We start from the raw sequence: 24206 nt of genomic DNA, 5'->3' as shown, positions 1-24206 counted from the left end.
GCGCGCGGCCGGAGGGTGCTCCCTGAGGGAGGGCAGTGGCCGCCGCCATTTGAAAGGTCCCTGTGGGAGAACGGCACCGCTTGTATGTGGCTGGGCCCTTGGTTTCTGTAACCAGGTTAACGCTTCGTCTCGCCTGTTTTTGTTTTCTTTCTGAGCTAAATCCTCCAGTTGTCTGAAAAAAATGCGGTTCCGTTCGAGTGGGACTGGTACCACGTGCGTTTTTAACCGAGGAGTATCGTGGCACTGGAATGACGTTGCAGGTTTCAGGCAACTCCAGAACATACACGTGTGAAGAAGCGATGGGTTTCGTCCTGTTTTTGCAGCTTGGGTGGGTATTGAAAATGCACCGGATGGGAACTGCCAGTCCCGCAGCGGGCTGTGTGTCATTTTCCTTTTTTTTTTTTTTTTATTTGTCTATAGAAACTGTCCCGAGAAACTTCCAACATCTCTTCTCCGCGTAAAATGTATACATGGGCCCTGGCAGGTTCACAACTCGGGCATGATGCAACCAGGTACTAAGTGTAAGTTAGCAGAGTAAGGAATTCAATGCTTTTGACACTTAGGCTTATTGTCTTACTCTGCCTTTCATCATGGGTCAGAATGTTTTCGTGGCATCATCATAATTAAAGGCTGACTTTGAAATCCAAAGAAATTAAATTTTTGTAATTAAAGAAGTGTTGAGACAAAAATTATGCTCTGCTAGCCGGCTTTTTAGAGAGTGATACAAATATTGGATAGGATTCCTGTGATTCTTTTGGCACTAAAGAGTACCTCATTAAATTTTCCAACACCAGTCCATGAGAATATATGGCATTTCAAACACCATCTCATAGTGGAATTTGCCATCTCGCCTTACGACAAGAATTAATCATCTTTTTCTAGAAAGAGTCTTCTAGTTCAAGATTCAGTTGTAATAAGTGTCATTTTCACATACTTATATCTGCTAAAGTCTTTACCTGCAAGTGATGCTTGTTGTTAGTATTAATTCATTTTCTAAATGCATACGTTTTTGCAAAGGTTGTGGTTTTGAAAAAAATGTCTGAGAAGACAGGTCTCTTCCCATTTTTTCTCTCTCGCCTTTTTTTAATGGCACAGCAAAAATAGAAGAAAAGTAACGAAAAAAAGCCATTCTTTTTCTGTTGTGGAAAATTGCTTAACACTTTTACCTCAAGTCTTTCCAAGAACTTGATTTTTTTTGGTGATATTTTAGAAATGCCTGTGACTTTTAAAAGTATTTAATCGCTTGACCACACATAGTTTTAGTGTCTAAGGAGTTACAAACTTTAAAAACATGACATGAAAACATGTATTTTCAGCTCCAGAGGTTTTAGAGACTGGTCCATGTCAAACTTCTACTGTCAATTTACAGTATAGAGTGAGTGTTGATTTAACTGCTTATAGAGGTAAGCATTTGCAAGGATGAAGGCATCTGGCTCAAGATTCTGCATACCCCTTTGAAAGGGAGGGTTTTGCCTACAGTTAATAGTTTTACTGAAGGTATTATATTGCTCACTTGAATAAAAATCCTTGCACAAGTCTTGGTTTATCTAAACTAGCTGCGAGTCATAGGAAAGGAACATTGAAAAGCTCTGTTCTGCCAAAATTCTCTGGGCTTTAGTACATTCGTAAGGTTGTATCTAGAATCAAAACATTCTCTGTCATGAAGATACAGTGAATGACAGCAACAACCAAGGGAGGGGGAAACAGGGAAGCTGACTCACAAAATGACAATCCTGTGCAAAGAACTGGAGGATGCATTGGACTATGTGTACTTAATTCTGATTGCTTGCAATCCAAGAAGGTAGTAAGGTTTTGTAGAAGGCTACATGGAAGTCTGTTAGATACATGAGTGATGGGTGGTTGTGTAAAATGTTATGAAAAATGGAGATTAGCATAATAATGGGAAGGAACTGAAAAAATTAATAAAGAGTGGCATACTGAGAAGGAGGGAGAGAGCAATGCTGTAAGAAAGGGTCAGGGAGTGAGAAGGCAGAGGAGGACAGAAAAAATTATAACTAATAGATGAAATTACGCACTGCTGGTAACAGACCTGTCCATCCTTGAGTAGAAGAATCCATCCTCCAAGTGGGCTGGAGTAGTGGCTTTTGTGATGAACACGAAGGTGGCACGCAACTCCCTGAGGTGTTGCCTGCTCCTGGTGCAGTAGAGATCCAGGGCAGAAATTTCCTGCTATACTCCAGCTCCACGCAAGATGGTAGTACTGCACTGGCAGCGACTGACAAGCGTTTCTTTACTGAGGCTTCATCGGAGAAAACTGTGATTGATGGGTGTCTCACTGGTAAATTTGAGAGAATGTAATTCTTCTTCAAAGCAGGTTACCAAAGATATCATCCACCCCCACCCGCCAAGCCCCTCGCAGCCAAGCAAACCATTTCGGTCTGCCCAAATTTCTTCTTTCCTTAAGCAGAAAGATGTTTCAGAGTGCAGTAGAACTCTGTATTGCAGCTCTGGTAGACCTCTGTATTGTAGAGGTCTGGTTTCTGTGGAGGGGTTAACATGATGGGGCAGCAAATTTCAATAATACAAGAATAGAGAACAAGGGGGGAAACTGTGGCTGATTGCTAGGGAAAGGGGGCTAGTTTTTGAAGAAAGGATTAAGGATTTCAGAAGTAGCAGAGAGAATGGAGGCTAGTTTTGCACAGGGCATGAAGAGCCACTATGGTTTATGCATGTGGTGGGGAGGCAGGTTTGAGCTACACCAGACCGCAGACGCTGGGGAGGAGCCCATCTGCAACAGGGGCTGCAGCACTCGCCTATCCTTGCTGATACCTGCTTGCTGCTGTACACACGAGCTGAACAGTATGACTTCACTGACATTGTGAATATTTATGGCACCGCACTGGGGAACATTGCCTGTCCTGTTCTGGTTCCCACGCCCCCAGCCACATTGCTGCTCTTCATCTGAGTGGCTGTTACAGGCAATCAGAAACACCTCTGAAAAGCCACAGTCAAATCCAGAATCTCTGTCCTGCTTAGCTGATTGATACCTGTTTTACGCCTCCATCAGCATCTTGCTACCACTGTGTTTCAAATGCATAATGAAGAACAAGAGCTGGGTTAAGTCATGCCACCAAGTCTGCTTCAGTACGGTGCCTTATTCGTGATGTGCTGGCACATCATCAGCTGGGAACCATTGTCCTGTGGAGTACAGCAGTATAAAACCTAGGCTTAGGCACAGGCTCTTGTCCCAGTACTCCAGGCTATGGCCTGTTGCCACCAATCTGTCAGGTCATGATATGGAGCAAAAAATCAGGCAGCATCATATATTGTATGGTGCTGTTGGATCATTGGCATTTCTGGGGGCAGGCAGTGTTCCATTAGACCAGAAAGCTATAGGGATTGCTGCTGTTGCAGAAGACCCACACACAGCCATAAAGACATTTTGTAGGAACACAAAACTGGCAGCCATTAGCCAGGCAGTCATGTCTCCTTCATTCTTGTCATCTTTTTCTAAAGATTTAAATTATAAGATGTATTTTCTCCACAAATAGTTGGTCCAAAAATAATTAAATCTTAGAAATTTTGGTTGTGGTACTTAACCAAAAGAATTAAGTAACCAAAAAATGGAAATAAGTATAACTTGTGCCAATGCAGATGTTTATTGGATAAGTTAAATGTGATTTTTACATGACAAGAAAGAAAAAGGAACATAGAAGAACAACCAGAAGAAATGTTTAAAAGAAAGCAAGCGCTCTTTCTCTTATCTTTATACGTAGTGCACTTGGATGAATCAGTTTGAATTTTACTATAATGGTTTGGGCATAAAACAATTCATTATCTGCTTCAGTTTCACAATCCAAATCAATAAGGAAGCAAATCATGCTAGAGGTAGCCTGTAGAATTAATATTTGGAAAGGAGGTTACATCTGTATCAGTCTGCCTGATTGATTCCATAGAACTGGAAGGATTATCTACAAAATTAAATTCCAAAATCTGTCAACATTTTTCAAAATGGGACAGCAAATGCTTTTTTAATACCTTACAACTTTAAAGTTGCTGGATCAAAATAGTTAAACAGTTTGAAAGAGATAAAAATCAATGCCCTAAGTTCATAGTCTTTAGCAGACCAATTTCCCTATTTTACCACAATGTATTTGTCTGAGTACACTAGAAGCGTACTGACTAAACATGGATGACTGTAAGACTTTTTTAACCCCATGATAATTAGTTCTTTAACTTGTGACAATTGCTTATTTCTATTTTGGGTATGAGTGTTCAGCAAAAAAATCCAGATTTCTGCTATCTTCTGTTAATGACAAAAAATTATTACATCCTTGAAGATCTGGGGGTTTTGTTTTCCCATAGTATTCAACTTTTGAAAAAAAGGAAGTGCGAGAATATATATAGATATGTGAACTTTGAAAATTGGAGAACGTACACAGAGTGAATGTAAACCTTTAGCTTTGACACAGCATTTTTTTGTTTGCAATAAGGGAAATCCCAATGTTATCTAATCCTCTTAGTTAACTAAAGCACTTATCAGCTCAGTAAAGTTGCTCTTAAACTAGAAGCTTCCTCTTCATTCTGGGAATGTTTTTGTAGTTGTTGTTCTTACTGGAAAGAGACTTCTCAGACTGGTTAGTGACTGTATTGTCTGGTTTTGTGACTGTTTTGTAGCTTTATTTTTATGTACACTACCTAGCTGTATAGGTAAATTTGCCATTTACAAATGACATGTTTATTACTAAACAATTTAAAGCTTATCAAAATATGAGCTGAATTAGTTGTACTGGTTACCTTCATGTCTGGCACCAGTTCCCATGACCAGTGTGCCTCTTTTCTGAACTGCATGGACAAAACTGGATGGGTAATTTTAATTCCTGCTCATCTAATTCCTGATATTTTAAAAGCAAAATCCAAATTCTGTTGTTAATTTAGGTGGTGAAATCTGCAGCTGGAGAGGAACCCACTGGATAACAACATGTGGAATAGATTTGTTTCACCTGTGACTTCAAAGTGAAGAAGTTAGTAAAGAGATATGCTGCTGTTTAGTAATTCCCAGGGATAATGTTTGCTCAGCTCGTATTTGCTTATTTGGTTTTTCATTTGGAAAAGGATTCTTGCATCACAAGTGCTAACCAGGTGATACACACTCCCATGATCTGATTATCTTCTTCCTTTCTAGTGGGATTTGATTTAGTGTTTACTAGAAAGCATTTTCTTCACTGTAAGAAACTGAAGAATAGAAGAAGCTTTTAACATTTAATTTTTTGTTTCTACTGTCCTTCTCATATTGTCACATTTTGTGAGTCTAACAGAGCCCTCCAGTACCTGATCATGATTGATACCATTAGAGAAGTTCTCTAACACTTCTGGATTATCGTTATGGAGTTTGTACAGCTTGCTGTCCTCTTCTCTATGGTGTATGCAGAGGTCACGGACGCTGTTGCTGTTATCACGGTGGGCTCTGGTTACCCTCTGCAGCAGTCCCTGTGGATGTGAGAAGGATTTCCAGAGAACCAGATGTGCTCTGAGGCATGGTCTCGTAGGTATCGGTTGGCTACACCTTTTAGCCCTCCTGGTAATGAAGACAGCTTTGTAAAGCCAGGTGTTAACTTTAGTCACCTATCTTCTGTTTGACCTGCAGTCTTTAGATCCACAGAAGGATTTTAGGTATGTAACACTGCATATTAAATACCAAATGTGACCAATACACAAACTACATATGCTAGGTATGCTACAGTACACTGTAACTACTACAACTAATCCCTGTAGTCCCAGGGAACTGTTGTTACCATGTAGCCTTGTGATACTGTATCTCCAGTCCTAGTAGCTGGCCATAAGCTTTGTACTGAGTTTGCAAGGCCTCAGGCTGAGGTTTTTCAGGCCTGCTCTGTCTAAACTTTTCTTGACCTGCCTGCAGCTTGGTGTTATTTGGCTTGTCTCTGGCAGCAGTTTCACTAAGTGATCCATTTTCTGTGGCTAATTTGTTTTATTTTTCGTTATCTTTGCATGGTACCACCATGATTTTATGACTAACATAATTATGTGGTGTAGACGAATGCAGGCTTGGTGTGATAGCAAAAAAGTCTTAGTTTTATATAGAAGCTCTGTTTCCCCTTTGGCCATAAATAATACTTTAAGTGTACCTGTCATTAAGCTTGGTCTAATCTGTATTCTTTCTTCAGCATACTAAGAGTAAATGCACGTTTTTATACAGTTCCATTGAGGTACTTGTTTGAAAACAGGGGAGATGTGCAGCAAAACCAACCTGTGCTCCGGAAGCCTCAGGAAGGATGCAGTCGTACTGTGCATAAGCTACTTTCAGTTCCCAATTGGAAAATGTTTCCATATTCCACTTCCATATGGAAAATGGAATTAGTTTCACTAACGCACGTGTTATAGAAGTTCAGTCTTGTCTCTAATGTCAGATTTAGCAATAAAGTGCAACTAAAACTATACACCAATAACAGAGCAGGGCATGTATTAAGGTTGGGGTAGACATCGATCATTAAGTCAGCAGGCCAATAAAAGGAACAAAGGTAGAAAAATTGATTTCTCTACAGAAAACAATACATTATTTTCAACTACAACCAGTAGGTTTGCGGGTATAAGTTCAGTAGTAAATTTGCAGCTTAAGTCCATAAATGTTGTTCAGAGTGTATGACAGAATACAGTAAAACATTCCAGCTATTGCATTCCAAATGTAGCTCTGTGTCTTTTATTTTGAAAGGTATCTAACACACAGAGAATGGGAGTAACAGTTGTTGATGCTGTGATTCTGGCTGAAAGGAGCAGTTCTGCATGTCAGGAGATTCAGGCAGATCTGACAGCCCAAGAGAGGTGAGGCTGCTGCAGCCCCATGCCAACAGGTCCAACCAGTATGAGCTGAGCATGTGTTCCCAGTAGGCACATGCACACAGAGCTCATGTATACGCCACATTATATACGTACACGCAGCCAGCCATACAGATGACACAGACAGACATGCGGAGCACTTGCACAAACAGCATCAACAGCTTCATCATGTTACTCTCTCTGGCTGAGCATAACAGAGGTCTGCTGGTGGGAATGTATATACATACGTACAAGGTGGATTCCTCCTGCAGCTGTGCTCAGACATTCAGTCTGTCCACTAGCTGCCCCTGGATCCCAGTCTCCTAGTCTAGCATCTAGACACATGAGTCCACGAGGTCTGCAGCCACTCTCCAGTTGCTGGTACTGACACCTCCCTTACATGCATAAACCCCACTCGCCCCGCACACACCTCCACCTAGAGCTGGCCAGAAATCCCCTGCTCCCCCAGTACCAACTGCCCGTGGTGTCTCCCTTGGAGACATCCCCACATCCCCACTGGGTCTCTCCCCTAGAGACTCCCCAGACCCATGGTCTCTCCAGCAGGTGTCTGGGACTCCCTTGGACCATTCAGTAGGGTCCCAGCTCCTTCTGTGGTCTTACCTTCAGAGAATCCCAGCCCCTGCCTCCCACGCACCGCATGTACTTGCTGGCTCATCCAGCTGAATCTTTGCTTGTGTGCACACACTCACACGCCCTCTTGCTCTGGGCGTTGCACCCAGGGAATATGGGCCTTTGGTCACTTGCCTCATTGTCCTGGTCTTGGCTGGGATAGAGTTTATTTTCTTTCTAGTAGCTGGTATAGTGGTTTGGTTTTGAATTTAGTAGGAGAATAATGTTGATAACATGCTGATGTTTTCAGTTGCTACTAAGTGGTGTTTATACTAAGTTAAGGATTTTCCAGCTTCTCATGCCCAGCCAGCAAGAAGGCTGGAGGGGCACAAGAATTTGGGAGGGGACACAGCCAGGACAGCTGACCCAAACTGGCCAAAGGGGTATTCCATATCATCTGATGTCATGCCCAGTATATAAGCTGGGGGGAGTTGGCCGGGGAGGGCGGGTTGCTGCTCGGAAACTGACTGGGCATTGGTCAGCAAGTCGTGAGCAATTGCATTGTGCATCACTTGTTTTGTATATTCCAATTCTTTTATTATTATTATTGTCATTATTGTTGTTCTTCTTCTTATTATTTTCCTTTCTGTCTTATTAAACTGTCTTTATCTCAACCCACGAGTTTTACTTTTTTCTGATACTCTCCCCCATCTCACTGCAGGGGAGGGAAGTGAGCGAGCACCTGTGTGGTGCTTATTTGCCAGCTGGGGTTATACCACGATGCCCATCCCAGGGGCTGGCACTTGGTGTCACTCAAGTGTCCCCAGCCACCAGCACACAGACACAGGGCCCCTCTGCCCCATGGTCCCAGTCCAGCTGCTGGCATCACAGACACAGGGCCCCCTACAGCCAAGATCTCACTCCAGTTGCTGGCACTGAAGTCCACCCACTCCGGTCTCTAGTTGCTGCACTAGGGACACGTGGGTCCTCCGACCCATGGTACGACTCCAGTTGCTGGCACTCAGACCCCCATATACACACACACTCACCCCGAATAAAGAGTCAGAAAAGCCAGAAAGCGATTTAACAAGAAAAGGGGACAGACTGCACTGACTGGGTGCAGGGCATGGCCAGACAAGTGCATCATCCAGCAACTATTTCTATGCAACTGGTCCTTTTTAACCACTTATCCCTCTGTTGTCTCACACTTGTTCCTCCCAAAATCTCCTAGATCTATATCCCTTTGGAACCTTTGGTTCCTTCCCTAAGCATCTCATAACAAGCCCTGTGCAATGCCGAAATGCTCTTCCCCTGCATCCCATTATGTGTCCCACAGCACACCACCAGGCAGCGGCTCCCTCAGGCTGAAAGGTGCTGTGGTGTTGGCTCAGTCTGGTGGGCATCAGACCTGGGGCTGAGGCTCTCCTGGGAGTGCCCTAGGCAGGGTGTCCCTTCCCCTGAGCCTTTTATTTGCGTTCCCACCTGCCTTGGGGCCTCTGTGCTCCTCTGTGCTTGTGGAGATGGGTCTCTGATGGGCTGGTATCTCCTGTGATGGGCCTGGGAGCAGCAGGGACAGGGTGTTATTTGGGCTTCCCCACCTGCCATTGCCCCTCTGGGGGCGTGCCGAGGAGCTTTTATCATACAACTTAACATTCCACATCCTCCTTTCTGAGGGGCTCGTGTTACCTGATTTTGGAAGATTTGGACCCAAGTCAGTGAATGAAACGGGTCCTTGTCAGGCCATCTCCACGGCAATGTGCTGTATCAACAGAAAACCCGATGTCTTCCAGGTAGGGACGCTGCTGGCTTCTCAAGCAGCTGCTGGCTTACGGCCCATGAAAACGTTAACTTCGTATTGCAGGTGGCAATACCTGATACTTACAGCACAGAGAGACATGGGGGGCTGGGTGTCCTTCCCCTCCTTCAGTACGCATCTCTGACACGTGCGTGCTGCCATGGCTTACATTTTTTACTTTATATTCCACCCTGTAAATGTACTCGCTAGTAAACTGTTCTTGCAATGGCTCCTTGGTTCTTTGGTAGATTAATGTCCTGAGTAATAGTCTTATTTTGGGGTTGCTTTCTTTCAGGAAAGTTGCGGCAGACATCTTGCTCGGGTTATGTTTCATAAGAAACATTATCACAGCAAAGAAGCTGTATATCATAGTGTATTATCAGGTTGTATTATCAGGTTATTGAGTGGGAGTTTTATCCCTCAGCAGGATCTTTAAGTGGCAGGGAACAGAGCTGTTTAAATAAAGTTGGACTGCTTCTCTGTCTCTGGAGAAGCAGCAGGCAGCTCCTGGACTTCATGGCCATCCCGGATGCTGTGTAGTCAGACAGATGGCCAGTCCTTTGACGCCAGTCTTCCTCCACCTAAGTAGGTTTCACCCTGCAAGCCATCCGTTCGGGGAGTGAAGGATAGGATTTCACCACGAAAGTGTTTCCTGTTGAAAAAAAAAAAAAAGGGCGAGCTGCCTGAGCCATGCGTCGTGCCGCTCCCGCCGGGTACACCTTTTCGGGAGAAGGAAAGCAACGGGGAGCGGCGCTGGTGCCCGCTTTCGGTTTTGTTTCCTGACAGCCGCTGGCTTTCGGGAACGGGAAGGTGGCCCGGGAGGGCTCCCCGCGCGCTCCGGCTGAGCGCTGGGAAACGCGGGGCTGGGAGCCCGGCGCCGGGGCTTTCCGCGAAGGGCCGCAGCCGGCAGGATTTCCCGGCGCGGTCCCCGCCGATGACCCCGCAGTGGGGGCGGGCGGGGAAGGCCGGGGCCGGGGTCTTACGCACCGGCGGCGACCGGGGAGGGCCGGGTCGGGCTGAGGCGAGTCGAGGCGGGGCGGCCGCCGCCGCCCCGCAGAGTCCCAGCGGCCGCCGCCGGGAGCAGCCGCCGGGGGAGGCGGCCCGCAGCGCCCCGAGGGTCCGCCAGGTACGGGGGGAGCCGGGCCGGGGGTGGGCCGGGAGGGTCTCTGCCGCCCCACCACCCCCCCGCCCCCGGGTCCGCTGTCTGCGAGGGCGGGAGCGGGTGTTTCTGCATCCCGCCGGCCCCTCCTGCGCCCGGGGACGGTGCAGGCGGCCGGTCCCGGAGCTTAGCCCGGCGAGGGGCGAGGGGCTGGCGGCAGCGGGTGCCCCGGCCTGGCGCCGCACGGACCGCGTCCTGCCGTGGGGCGTCCGCGGCACAGGCCGGCGGCTGCCGGCGCCTTCCCGGGCGCTCCCTCCCTGAATGAAGGCTGCTCCGGTCGTGCGGTTTGCTAAGGAGTACCCAGAGACGGGCAAGGCTGAGGTATTTGTCTGGAAAATCCGTGGCAGAACAGAGGTAAAACAGGCAAAACTCGACCAACCGCAGTATATAACTGTGCGGTAAAACGTGTGTGTGTGTGTGTGTATGTATGTGTATGTATTCATACAGATGCGCGTATGTGTATACATAGAGAGAGACATATATATAAAACAAACAAACAACTGCCAAAAAAAAACAAAACAAAAAAACCTGTCCTGGCCTTTTATTTGTTACTAAATGCTTATATGGTAAAAGCAACTCTTGTGACCTCAAGGCAAGCAACGAGGAAGAGGAAACTAAATTCATGACATTGAAAGCTAGCTACATCAACGGCTTCTGTGGTCTCACAGTTAGGATTTTACAAATTTGTTTCAGTTTCTTTTTGTTACATCTTTTTTTTCTGAGAAAATGTCATTAAACCTGTTTTTAAGTACAGAAGAAATCAGTGGAAACTAACCTTCATCCGTCTCACCTATTGCAGAAATCCACCCCCTCAACCTCCTAAGGTGGTTTCAGGTTATTAGAGCCTAAATGTGTACATTCAGCTATTTCATGTATCACTGTCTCCATGTTCCTCCCACACATTGAGTAAAAAGGTTAACTCCTAACCAGTTTTGTGTATTGTGTGTTTTTGCTTCCATGACAGATACTGTGAGTGGGCTGTCAAGTGGAAAGAAGAAAATACTTTCTGAAAACTTTTAAGTGGTCGTTTCACAGTATTTTAACTCTTCTGAGAATCTCAACCCTTTTCTGAGATATGCAAAGACAACATAACTGGGTGAACTTACACTGAAACATAGGTTTAAAGTTCTGTTTTGTGCTGTTCACCAGGTTATCCTGCTACGATCCGCAAGTTAATGTGAGTACATCTTTTGGCTTCCAATACTTGCAGTTTTTTCTGTATTCTTGAATGACTTCTAGAATCAAGAAAAAGAAAAAGACAGTGCTAAGCTAATGTATAGGCTTAACAACTCTTCTTGCACTATACAGTAGCAAGGCAAGGGCCTTCATTGTGCTCAAATCTTGGGGAGAGAATATCTGTTCTTACCAGAGAAGGGTAGGTAATGCTCTTCCCATTATTCCTAATTATGACCTTTGCAGACAAGAGTAAGTTGTGTAGAAATGTCCAGTTATTGTTAGCAGCTGTTTGGCACAGCTTGAGATTAATACTGTAGGGATCCTGAGTTTGTGTAGATGGATGACTTCTTTCTACTGGTAGTCCAAGGGCTGTTGCTCACATACAGCTTTGATAAGAAGACATGTTTCTTAAAATGCCTGTGGCATTTTATGTACTGATTTTCCCAGTGTTTCTCTCTCTGGTTACAGTGAACCACTGTTAGCAATAGAGAATTTTCCCTAGTGGGGAATTTTCCAATAATGGGGAAGTTTCCTAAAGAAGTAGGTGAAGTTACATCAACATTTAAGTTCTGTCACAAGAAGTCTTTGGGCAAATAGTTCTGTTTTTCCTGTCTTCTTCATTTGATTGTGAGGAAAACATACAGCAGTAATACTGAAGAGCATTTTGCACAGTGAATATCTTTTTGCTTTTATAAAACTATGTTTGCCATAGATGTCAGAAGCTGGCAGGAGGTGAGAAGAAGCATTGTGGTAGGTTCTGTAAGAAAAATAGAGAGAAGATTGCAGCTTTGGTAAAGATCTTTGACTGGCATCTAGGTCTTGAGCTGCTTCAACCAATCCAGCCAGGGGATCCTTCTGCTCAGGGTGAAACAGGAGAAGGGTCTGTAATGGTTATTGGAGTGGGTTTTTTCATGGGCATGTGGATTTGACCTGGACTTACTTTTCTTCTCCCTGAAAGTGAAAAATTGAGTACAGCGGCAGACTTTGTCAGTCTTGAGGAATTTTGTAAGTAATAGTCATACTTCTTTTCTGTGTAGTAAGGCTTGTTTTTCTCTACAGTGGGAAAAAGCATGCAAATTAAGGTTCAGCAATTGCAGGATACAAGTGTGGGTCTTGGAACTGTAAAAGCTTACTTGTTGTCACCCGTTTTCCAGCAGTCAATCAGAACACCTCTCCTGGAGTTCATACTGGCATTCAGATTTCCTGACAAGAAAGTGGGTATGGGTTGCATGCATTGGTATAGGTATCTTTCTGTGACTGTAGTGCACATCCTATTTGTTCTGAGCAGTCTCTCAGCTACAGCCTCTACTTTAAAAAAAGCAGAAAGTGTTTGGGGGCTGAGTGTGCTACAACTTTGGTCATTCTGGCATGGGGAGCGCAGAGAGGTGCACACCTGTACACATCAGTCTCAGTGGCTTGCTCTTCTGCAGGCTTGCCTCTAGAGTAAGTGTGATCACAGCACACTTGTGAGATCGGTATGCCTCTGTCTTGTTTAAGAAGCTTTACTCTGGACCTTAATTGGTGCCCTGGACTGCTTGTTACTCAGGCAGTGGCATCATGATGGAGGCACTCTCATGCGTGCACATGACCAGAAACTCTTGGGTACCCACAGGATTAGGCAGCAGTTTGCTAGTGCTTTTAGGAACATCACTTGTGGCTAAGGAAAGAATTGGATACATAACTACATTAAGAAGCCTGGGATCTATTTATCAATGAAACACATCTTTCGTCCTGAGGATCTTACTTCTATTTCCCTTCCCTGGTAGCAGAACATCCTTTTGTAATTGCTTATGCCTGCGTAACTATTTATTAGATTGACTCCCTTTCTTGGCTCCATCTATGTTGCCTTCTGCAAACCTGCTATTGGGATCAGGCAGTACCAATCTGAGGAAAAAAGTAGCCTGAGTCAAATTTTTATGAGGAGTCTAATTCCCTTTAGCCACGACACTGTAAAGGCATACGTGTCTTATGATTCAGGACAATATTGTTACTTTATTGTCATCTTACAGTTGACAACCAGAGAAAGAAAAATAAAACATCTTGCCAAAAATAGTAAGAGTCACAGTCTAGATTAAATTCATCATTTAGGAAGGGTGAGGCATGTTACAGTCACCTAATTTCTTATACAGCTGCTGGAACTACCACTAGAAAACAGTTGAAGGCAATCTTTCCTTATTTTTGTGGCTGTTTGGGTATCCAAAGTAAGGACTTTATTTAGATAAAATTCTACACTTCTCTGTACTCACAAAAGATTTCCACTACAGTGAGTTTGAATTTTTCTTGAGATTAATTTGAAAAATGATGGCAGTGTTTGATACTAGTATTGCTCTGATATAAAATACACACTCGGGAAACGCAGTGGGTGTGTGAAGGTTAAGTGTATGAGTTGACATTAGTCAGTCTTTCATAATGTTGAAGTGTTGTGTAGGAGTATAAAAGCTATGTCAATAAAGAGGGGAAAAACTGACAGAAAATTGAAATAATTTACATGTTCAGATGTAAAGCAGCAGAAATTAAAGATGACAGATTTTGTTTGTATGCTGACAGGTTTTGCACTGTTTTACAAAGGCACTGTTCTGTAAATACTCATTAAGTGATTGATTAACGCATGAATTCTGTTCACAGTATAGGTTAACTTCACGAGTCCAGTGATAAGTACTGTGAGACCAGGTGTTATAAAACGGGGTATGTTCACAGTATGTTAAAGTAAGGCAAACAGGTGGGGAAGAACTAAGTTCTATTTCTTCCACTGAACACGTATAGAAAACTCCAGTCTCCTCCTAGCAGGAGCAACAATCCCTGCTACAGTTTAGGGGAACAGTTGGTTATCTGTGATTATTTATTAACAAATTGATAGATAGTGATAAAGCATACATTTTGCCATAACCAAGGACAAATGTTTAAAGCAAATAAAATTAGATGTTCTTCTTGGACCCATGCAGGAAGCTTTCTGCCTGATCGTCTACTTAGTTAAAGGTGCAATTTTGTGATGTTTTTGGTTAAAGTGGAATTCAGTGCCTTCGGTTCTTTGTGTGGAGTGACTACAAAGTGTATTTTACAGTGCAAGTTAGAAAATGAGCAGGTATTTATATTTGTCTGTTATTTTATCATTTTAGGTTCTATCTACATCATGGAAAAGCCTTTGCTTTTATATATATTTTTACTCTACTGGCATTTCCTAAATGGTAAGAAGCTGAGTCGTAAGAAGCAGTAGAACTGTTTAAGTATGTTTCCTTTCCATGTACAAGCACAGAAATGTTAATTCCTCGGTCTTCCTTCAGGTGCTAGCATTTGGGTTTTTTTCCTTAATGCTTTAAATAAAAAGGTCTTAGCATGCTTTTACATTAAAGTAGATATGTGTGCTTAATATGTGTTCTTTGATATGGGGCCAGGTTGAAATCCCTGTCAGTGTTTCAGCATAGCCACTGTTTCAGACAAGGTACCAATTGCATTACACAAAAAGTTTTGTTGTCAAACCAGGGAATTGTCATGTATTCTTTAACATTGTTTGTAAAAACAATCGACATTTATGTAAAAAGACCATTCCCATCTGAGGCACTAACAATCACCTGCTACCATGGCAGTGTTCTGAAAGCAACAGCAGAGGGGCTGTGCACGCACTTTCGCCTGTTTTTAGTACAGCACCACACTGTGTGTGTGCACAAAGCAGGTGTCTGCAGGTATAAATAGGCCAGTTTGTCCCAAACTTGGGCAAGTGCATGCAAAAATGTTTAACTTTTCTGAACAGGGCAGATACTTTTGGTCCTCAAAATGTCCTATGTATATGGTAAGACATGACTTTGAAGACTGGGCTTATAATTGGAAAATTAAGTTTTCTTCCAAATCTTGTTTTTCAGCGTTATTCACAGTTGAAGCTCCCCAGTCACTCTACACTGTGGAACATGGTAACAATGTGACCATGGAATGCACATTTCCAGTGAATGGGAAATTAAAGTTTGGAGATTTAAGTGTCAGCTGGGAAAAGAAAGATAAGTTAAAGAAGCAGGTTTATGTACTTCTTAAAGGAGAGGAAGACTTCAAAAGTCAGCACAGTGACTTTAGGGGAAGAATAAAATTGTTGAAGGAGAATCTGAACTTGGGACAGTCTCTCCTTCAGATCACTGATGTGAAGCTCAGAGATGCAGGGTTTTACCGCTGTCTTATTGGCTACGGGGGAGCCGACTACAAGACCATTAACCTGAGAGTTAAGGGTGAGTGAGCAACCGCAGGAGGTTCAACGCTGTCTGATACTGTTACAAGATTTCAGAGGAGTCCCTGAAGGAAGACAGGTCTGGGTTAGCATTTACAGAAACCTCTCCAGAGACAGGAGCTGCCTCATGGCCCTTGTGCAGCTGTCTAACTTTGTGTTTCCGACTAGGTTGAATCCATGTTCTGTCATTTATTTCCCATAATGACATATAAGGTATTGTGTTACAAAACCATTTAGATGGGGCAAAGACCAAAAAGCTAATGCAGTTTTCTAAACAGCATCAAAATTGTAATAAATCCTGTACCTCCAGTTACTATGGAGAGACACAATAGTGATATTTACTTTTCCTGTCAAGAGTATTATTTACAAAAGACAAGCTGATGTACAGAAGCTCAACCCAGGGGCTGGGGATAGAAAAAAGGTGTCTTGCTAATATATGCTGTTCTTCTAGCTTCCTACTAATAATCATTTCCTTCCATTTGTTTAGCTCCTTATAGAACTATAACCCAAGGAGTGGTGAGCACAGGAGGCAACAAATGGAAATTGACATGTCAGTCAGAAGGATATCCACAAGCTGAAGTGATATGGCAAAACAGAGAATATGAAGATTTGACTGATAAGGCAAACACAAGTTATGAAACTGGAAGTGACCAGCTGTATCGTGTGACAAGTACCCTTACAATCAAAAGTAGAACTGATGAGATTTTTTACTGTATATTCTGGAACAAAGAGCTGCAAGAAAATACATCTGCGGTTTTACACATAGCAGGTAACATTTCTAAATTTCATTTATGGTAATACACTTCAAGGTACTATGTCATTTTGTCCCAGTTGAATCAGCCATGATTTGTTTCTCTTTCCTTTCTAATTTTGAACAGGCTAAAAAGAAATTCCTGTGTTGTTAAGTTTTGCTATGAGCGTATACTTCCACTGTACTAACATGTTCATCATGCGTGTGTGGACAGAATTCAAGGATAGGAATTTTGCATGACCTACAGTTATGTGAAAATTGAGTCTGAGTGTTAAAAAAAGTTCCATTATTTGAAAAGCATATAGCTCGGAGCCTAGAAATAAAACCCACCCATATAAATTAAACACACCTTCCAAGAATGTTCTGTTTTGCTGATGATAACTGTCAAATAAATTTGAACAATATGGTCTTTTCCTGCCACGATAGCCTTTGCTTTGAGCATATTTAAATGTAACAAATTGTACACAGATTTTTTTTCTCATAAAGTCTGGATTGAAGGAAGATGCATGAATGGAGAAGACCAATACAATTTCTCATCAGACATTTAACTGGGCACGACCCCTACTGCTTTTGCTTTTGATTACTATTTTAATTTCTGCATTGTACCCTGATATGTTTGCACAAGCTTTCTTGCACAGCCAGACTGGAGACCTGATCCAACTCAAAAATAGTATTACTGTTTATCAGACGGTTACTTGGTCAGCTCATTTTCCTGGTCCTGTTCATCAGGCAGTTTTAAAAACGCCTGTGCTGGCACACTTTTTGGGACTGGCAAGGGGTGGAAACAGGCAGCTGAGAGTGAGAAAGCCAAGTCGTCCTTTCAACGAGTGGTGAGTGGCCAAGTTTGGTTTTAGCAAGAAACACCTCTGGGATTCAAGGAGGCCACTTAGCCTTTGCATTCAGAGCTTTACCAGATGAAAGAGACTCTCTTTCTCAATCAGCTCTTTTCTGTAGTCCTGATGGGAAACTAAGCTAGATGTAACGCTTCATACCTTGGTGACAAGCAGGATTTGTGATAGGAATCAAAGGCACTATCACATGGAATGCAGGAAGTGAAGATAAATATTAATATCTCCTACCTATTTTTCCTTTATTGGGGTGAGATATGGTGAAGTGCACCATCAGCACCTGAACTCAGACACAATCTAAAATGCTGTTATCATGTCTGAAGTTCTCATGGCAAAAATAATATGGTGAAAATGAAAATGAAAGGGAGAAGCTTATGCAATTATGTAATGTCTTTCCCCCACTTGTTTTTCTCGAAGATTCAGCTGATGGTGTTCTGTGGACTGAGAGCAGACGTTTTGTTGGAGCAATTCTCATTGTGACTGCTTTATTTGGATCAGTGCTTCTAGTTATGCTCTGCCTAAGAAAAGGTATTCAAATTATTTATTGTAGTATATCTCACTTATTCTCAATATGGTCTGTTAATTCATCCTCGCAGAGGTGGAATGAGATAATAGAAGTCTGCCTTAGATCTTTCATCCTGAAATCACTAGATTTTTTACCACATTGTTTATTTCTTTTTCTTTATCTGACTTAGTTAAATACTAGCAAGTTAGCAGAGTGGAACAGGTTGTCAGCCTCTCACAAACCACTTAGCCATGCACCTCTATTAACTTTTCTTATAGGTAATGATGTAGAGCAGAAAGATTAGTGTCTAATCTATTCAAAGATCAAAACACAGCTTATGCACTTACTGGAAACGGAGGTTTCCTATTCTGTGTCCTCCCTTTTGATTGGGAACCAGAATGCTGGCAACACATAGGGCACTGGAGGTTTTTTAGGGTTTTTTTTCCTTTATTCTCTGAAAATTTTCACTGAACTGTTAGAGCGTTTTTTAAGTGATCTAATTGTTATGAATTCTACATATATCTTTATTCTGGTTAAAACACCACAAAAATGGTGAACTACATATGAAGTTATATGTCCAAGGTTTTGAGTCTGAAAGATTTTTTTTTCACAAGAGGGAGTATTCCCACTGTGGCTTCATACCACTTGATTAATTTCCTTGTTAGGTTTTGAGCTTTTTCAGTTCACTTCACTGACTTGAACTGGACATTTTCAGCATCACAGCATGCTGAAGAGCTAAAGCATTGGTGGTAATTTGTTTTCGCTTGCTAGCTAACAAAAGAAAAAACTTGGAGAAATAATTTTTAGGGTATCTGAGCATGAAAAGAATACGGTTTGCCCCCAAATTAAAGAAAAAATGTTTGAAATATGTTGCTTAATCTGAAATAAATACTGTTACAGTTTTTGTCTTTGGTTGTTTGTGGTTTGTTTTTCCTTGGAGGGAAGGGACGTGTGTTTGAGGATTTTATATTCAGGGATATTTTTTTACTCTTCATGCAGAGTAACGTCATACAGATTTCAGAACATCCATAGGACTCATTTGAAAATGTCGAAAGGAGAGTGTTTTTACTGAACATTATGGTTTTGGCCAGAACTCTTCCTCTGTATAGTAAATTTGTGGATTTTTTTTTAGCCATTGCGTAGCTACTTCTTTTTTTCCAAATAACTTTTTGAATATTTTTTTTTGTCAAGTTGTCTGCAGAGAAAAAATACAAGAGGCATTGAAGCTGATACAGTACTCTTAGCATTGTAATATCATACTGGCATGACTCTGTAAATTATTACCAGAAATGCTCCAAAAACCTGAACAAGATAGTTGACTAAATGCTCCCTCAAAATTCTTGAGTTTTGTAGGAGATGCAAATGCGTGTAGTAGCATGAAACTCAGCTGGAATTAATGCAAAGGCTAGTTGTACTGTCTTTTCAAGTGGTATCTCAAAAGCTTCCACACTGAGAGGTGTACTTTCTGAGGTGGTATAGCAGAACTGTTGGCTTTCCTGTCTGCCAGCTCTCTTTTCCACAGTGAAAACCAGAAACAGCCCTAATTTCTGTCTGCAAATTAACAAAAAGATCTATAAGCAAACTCTACACTGAGCGTTCATGTTGAAGTTTCATAAAATAAATACAAGATAGAAGAACTGAATGTGGATATTCAGTGTTTTGGTCACAAACTCATCTCCTGCATCCATGCTATGGAAACATGTCCTGGGAGAAGTGTTCATGAGCTTACCAGGCTTGCAGGTGATGCTAACAGGCTGTAGAGGGCCTGTAGATAACGTGTAAGAATATACTTGTCCTAAGAACATGATAGGAATAGGAGCAGAATATGAAACTAGAAGAAGGGACAGCAAAATCCTTGACTTCTGAGAAGATTCCCATCTGGGGATTTCAGTGAAGGTCAGAAGTTTCCTAGGTTGTTTGTGTAATATTTCTTGTTTGTGTGTATACATGATAATGTATATACATGTCATGATGTATGTCATTATCATGATTATGTTATATATAATATATATGTGTGTTGTGTGTATTATAAACTGCAAGTTGTTTCATAAGCTAAAGTAGTAGCAACAGGTTTTTCTCTCAAAACCCAAGCTGTCCTAGATGACCGGACAAATGATTCTTTCGGAAAGGAACCTTCCTGGATTATGGGCTTTTTGTCCCCTCAAAAAGCACTAAGAAGGTGATCCCCTTCTTGTTCCCTGTTGCCAATAAGTTCAAATTCTGGGTGAAAATATACAATGGAAAACCATTTGAACAAGTATTTTCCAGTGATGTTAGTGTATAGCATCAATGGAGTTCTGGCTTAGGAACAAGGAAAGGGAATAGGAAAGGAAACTGACAAGACTGGGGGCACTGAAGAATATATTTTAAAGTCTTTGAAGAAATTGAGTGTTTTGAGAGCCAATCATCATGCTATGCTAAGTGAGCCCTTTCCACCAGTGTGCTTAAGCCCCCATTAGATCTGAAGTAGGTATTTTGTTTTCTTTTTGATTTTTCTCTCTTATTTTCTTTCAGCTAGAGCAAATAAGGACAACAGAACACCTGTGGCTACTTCATCAACAGCAAGTATGTACATACAGCATAAATCTAGCTCAGTGTGATTTTTGTAGAAATAATTGCTTGAGAATTTACTTTGTAATGGTGGCAACAAAATGCAGATTTACATTCAACTTTCATTTTACTTTCTACTTTTCATTTATGTAATAACTGTAAATTACACTTGAACAGTGACTTTTCATTACTATGTGAACTTCTTGAAACGAAAACATGAAAGAAAAGCATACTTGTTCCAGGAGCAGATGCAGTCCTGATATGCACAAGAAAAAGACAGAGTGGTGTGCTGTGTTTTGGAAAGTCTGTGATAGGATGGGACATGATCCCTGGAACGTATACCTCAGGATGGCAGCACATCCTGGTGTGCAGATCCTATGCTGCAATTTGAGCCGTGTTGGCATCATCCTGTGTTTTCTCCAGTATTATAGTGCGCATTTGAGGGTCTTTGTCACAACATTAAGGACAGAGGGTTTGGCCCTGTTGAGAGAAACACAGGAAGAAGCTTTAGCTTCCCTAGCAGTTTCTTTTTCCTCCTGTTGGGATACTCGTGCTACTTGCTATGAGCAAAGCTCAATGAATGGCCAGTACAACCATGACAGTGAGAAATGGAGGAAAGAGTGGAGAGAGTTAATATTTACAGTGGGAAATAAGAGATTAAAATCCTTTAGCCCCCTCTCATGATGGCTCAAGTTTGGGGTTTTTTTAATTTGTTGTATGGTTTTATTTGGAGACCAATTCAAATTAAGCTGCTGTGTGAAAGTTAGTTCATACTGGCAGTTGGGATTTTCCTGAGAAAATCTCTCCTGAGAATACTTGCCCAAAATGGACATTATTTGGTATTAATCTCTTCTCCCGATCTGTATTTAAGTCACATAGTTCCTGGACAGCCTAAGATAGCAGCTGTTAACAAAGATTTATCACTACATGAAAAGTTTAAGCTACACTGACTGTTATCTGTATGTATGTTTGTTTAAAGAGCTGTCAAAAGATAAGGATACATATGACTGCAGAGATGCTTCTTTTGAAGACAAAGAGCTGAAATGTAAGTATAAATGATAAAGGGAAAAATAGTAACAAATTGCACACAGCATAAATCATCCATTGTCATCAGAGCCTTCATTCATGGCTGATTTGTTTAGTCCCTTGTTTCAACAGACAGAGTCTTCAAGAGAAGTACAGCCTCCCATTCTCTGTCTTACAAACTCACCATCATAGCTCATTGTGTACTGGGAGTTGTATCAAATAATTAATCTGGTTTAAAAAAGAAAAAAGAAAAACCATGCAAAGGAAAATGTGATGTGGAGATATGTAACAACCCAAATTAGTCTTTTCTCTAGCTCACACTTTTGCTACAGAAACAGTTGTGCCAGCACAACTGAAGGAGTGGTGATGGCAATGGGCAGGGAGACCTTAACCCATCACAGCCACTCAAGCAAGTCTGAAGCTGTGAGATTCTGTCTCAGCAAAGCAAGAAAATAAATGACCGAATCTCTGAAATCTCTGAAACATACTGTGGTGTGGAACAGAAGGGTGAAGTTATTGAAGTTTTTCTTTCATGTTCTTGCTGATTTCTAAAGCAGTTATATTAATTACATCCCAAATCCCTCCCTGCTACACTTTACTGTAGTAAACATAAACAAAGGTAAGCCTGCTGGTTCCGCAGGTATAGATCTCCAAGTCAAGGAGTTAAGGCCTGGGGATATGCTGCTAGGGGTACCACCAGATAGAGCACTGAATGTATTTGAAAGACTTTAAAAGAAGATTTTAAAAGAATGGGGGACCTAAGCCACAGCAATTTCACTGTATTTGCTAAAGAGCGCTTCCTGCCAGTGTGTTTGAACTACCACTTTATTTCCTCCCATGATCATCATCTCTTTCTATTTGACCTTTTAAGTAATTTCATTTTAGATCTTTAATTTTGACAATGAAGGAAATTTTTTTGTTACCTCCAAACTCTAGGAAAGAGTCCCAAAGCCATGAACTGTTTTGTGACTTCATAATTTTGTAATTTGATAATTTATTCATATAATTCTTCCTTTTACAGATATGCAAATTGAGAAGACCTAGAGAAAGCAGGGGAAGCTTTTTTCCTCTGTGGTGAAAGTTTGACAGCTCAGATGTTCTGTGTTCTGTCTGTTAAGGGGATATTCTTTTTTTATTTCTGTTCTGCGATGGCAATCTTCTTCCATATTGTTGTAACTCAGGAAAAACTGCAGTGAAGTTAATAGAATTATTTTAGTGTAAAAAGTCCTTGAATTCAGGCTTCTGTGACTAGGTTTGGAGGTATTTATTTAAATATCCAAGTTTCTGCTTTCTCAAGTTTATGCACTGTCAAAGACACGTCAAAAAGATCTTTTAAGGTAAAGCACTTTAGGTCTATGACCATCATGAATTTCATAGCTAGTTCTTGAATAGGCCACCTTCTGGGCTTTCTTTTTTTCTTTTTTTTTTTCCCCACCTGAGCTCTCAGTTCCTTGCAGAGATTTTGTTTTGCAGCTTTTGAACAGTTTTTTCAATACTTGATCCTCATAAAAGATAAGGGTGCAGTAAGACAAGATGCTGTACAGACAGGGCAATTTCTGTCCTTACGGTAGATCTTAAAATACCGGATACTCACAGCTAAGCCTGAAATAGATGCTGTAACCCTCTTGGCAACTATGGCTAGGCAATTATTAGATAATACTGATCTTCTTGATCTCTTTCTCTGAAAAGTGTTTTGGGAATTTAATTTCCTTGTGATATAGCTGGCACTACTTGGTTACCGCTCATTACTATTCTGATTTACTATTTGGGGATAATGCAACGCTTTGGACATTCTGGAAGAACGGCGCTTGATTTGGACTGCCTTTTTGTTCATCTTGGGAACAGAAGAAAGGGAACCTTCTCACTTCTAGGACATGAAATAAATGCTCATGTGATTACTTAAGAAATGCTGAGGGAACATGCTCCTGGATTCCATTTCTTAAGCTATTGCTTTGTTACATTTTGCTAGGTGCAAAATAGCTTTTTTTTTTTTTGGTCATACACAGATGAAAATTATTTATTACAATGCTATTCACAGTTATATTTTTTTAATAAAATATGTTGTGTTTTTCTTGTGGTTTTTTTCCTGCTCTCTTTGACTTGTTGATAAGTAGTGTTAGCACTACTTGTGCTCTTTCTGGGAAAATCAGGTATCTAAGATTTGGGTGTAGAATAGTGTCTACACCCATGTCATCCCTCTAATGGCTTCCACAAAGAAGAGGCAGATGGAGTCTCATTGGACTCTGGTTTTATTTTTCAGTTTAAAGTAAATGAGTCTGCTGTGCAGTCCTAAGAATGTGAATGCAGCCCTTGGCCCAGGGCTTCACTGCTGGCAGTATTTGATCTAGCTAATGTGAAATTGTGTTTAATATACATCTCAGCAAGCTGCCCTATGTAGTAGGATAGAGAAATATATCCCAAAACCATAATGGAGTTGGTAGACCTCAGTTAAGTAAATAGTTACTACATAGTGATTTCCCTAATTCATGGCAGGGCTTGCATATTCTGATACTGATTCTTGCTGTTTGATTCTTCAAGGATGCTATGTGAACTTGAACACCCCTTCCTGCTTCCCAACATGCTTTTAGAGGTCATGCTTTTAGTAGGGGTATCACTGAAGGCGATGGCCAATTTTAATTATTCCTGCAGTGCAAGAATGGCTTTGGAAATATTAGGGCCATTTGTAGAAAAAGCACTGACTCTTCTCAATGCACAGATTTAGTTTCATACCACTACTAATTTCATATCACTACATAAATAATTCCCCTTCCAGACAATCTGTTCATTTTCTACTTCCTCTTTGAGACTGCAACAGCTG

General features: G+C 41.6%; 1 protein-coding gene across 4 annotated transcripts; it reads left to right on the top strand.

The window, feature by feature from the left end:
• The first annotated feature begins 6 nt into the window (after positions 1-6).
• LOC128137374 (programmed cell death 1 ligand 1-like) lies at positions 7-23462 on the top strand. 4 transcript variants are annotated; one of them, XM_052778252.1, is made up of 10 exons: positions 9901-10289; positions 11287-11499; positions 12653-12712; positions 14615-14683; positions 15356-15709; positions 16196-16477; positions 17725-17835; positions 20327-20377; positions 21342-21407; positions 22410-23462. In XM_052778252.1, the coding sequence occupies exons 4-10, from the start codon at positions 14629-14631 to the stop codon at positions 22430-22432; spliced, it is 942 nt and encodes a 313-aa protein (XP_052634212.1). In that variant the 5' UTR covers positions 9901-10289; positions 11287-11499; positions 12653-12712; positions 14615-14628; the 3' UTR covers positions 22433-23462. The 4 variants fall into 4 exon arrangements, with proteins under 4 accessions (XP_052634211.1, XP_052634212.1, XP_052634213.1 ...); XM_052778253.1 differs by lacking the exon at positions 12653-12712 and adding an exon at positions 12211-12503; XM_052778251.1 differs by lacking the exons at positions 9901-10289; positions 12653-12712 and adding an exon at positions 7-328 and having other exon boundaries at positions 22410-23461.
• The last annotated feature ends 744 nt before the right edge of the window (positions 23463-24206 follow it).

Source organism: Harpia harpyja, chromosome Z (assembly GCF_026419915.1).
Source record: "Harpia harpyja isolate bHarHar1 chromosome Z, bHarHar1 primary haplotype, whole genome shotgun sequence".
Lineage (NCBI taxonomy): Eukaryota > Metazoa > Chordata > Aves > Accipitriformes > Accipitridae > Harpia > Harpia harpyja.
Note: the sequence above shows the minus strand (reverse complement) of the source record. Positions and strands in the feature narration are given on the sequence as shown.

Excerpts from the sequence above, each read along its gene's own strand:
- LOC128137374 (XM_052778252.1), top strand. The coding sequence starts at position 14,629 with ATGGAAAAGCCTTTGCTTTTATATATATTTTTACTCTACTGGCATTTC. Across the intron at positions 15,710-16,195 it reads CATTAACCTGAGAGTTAAGG|CTCCTTATAGAACTATAACC; the intron begins GTGAGTGAGCAA and ends CCATTTGTTTAG. Across the intron at positions 16,478-17,724 it reads TGCGGTTTTACACATAGCAG|ATTCAGCTGATGGTGTTCTG; the intron begins GTAACATTTCTA and ends TTTTTCTCGAAG.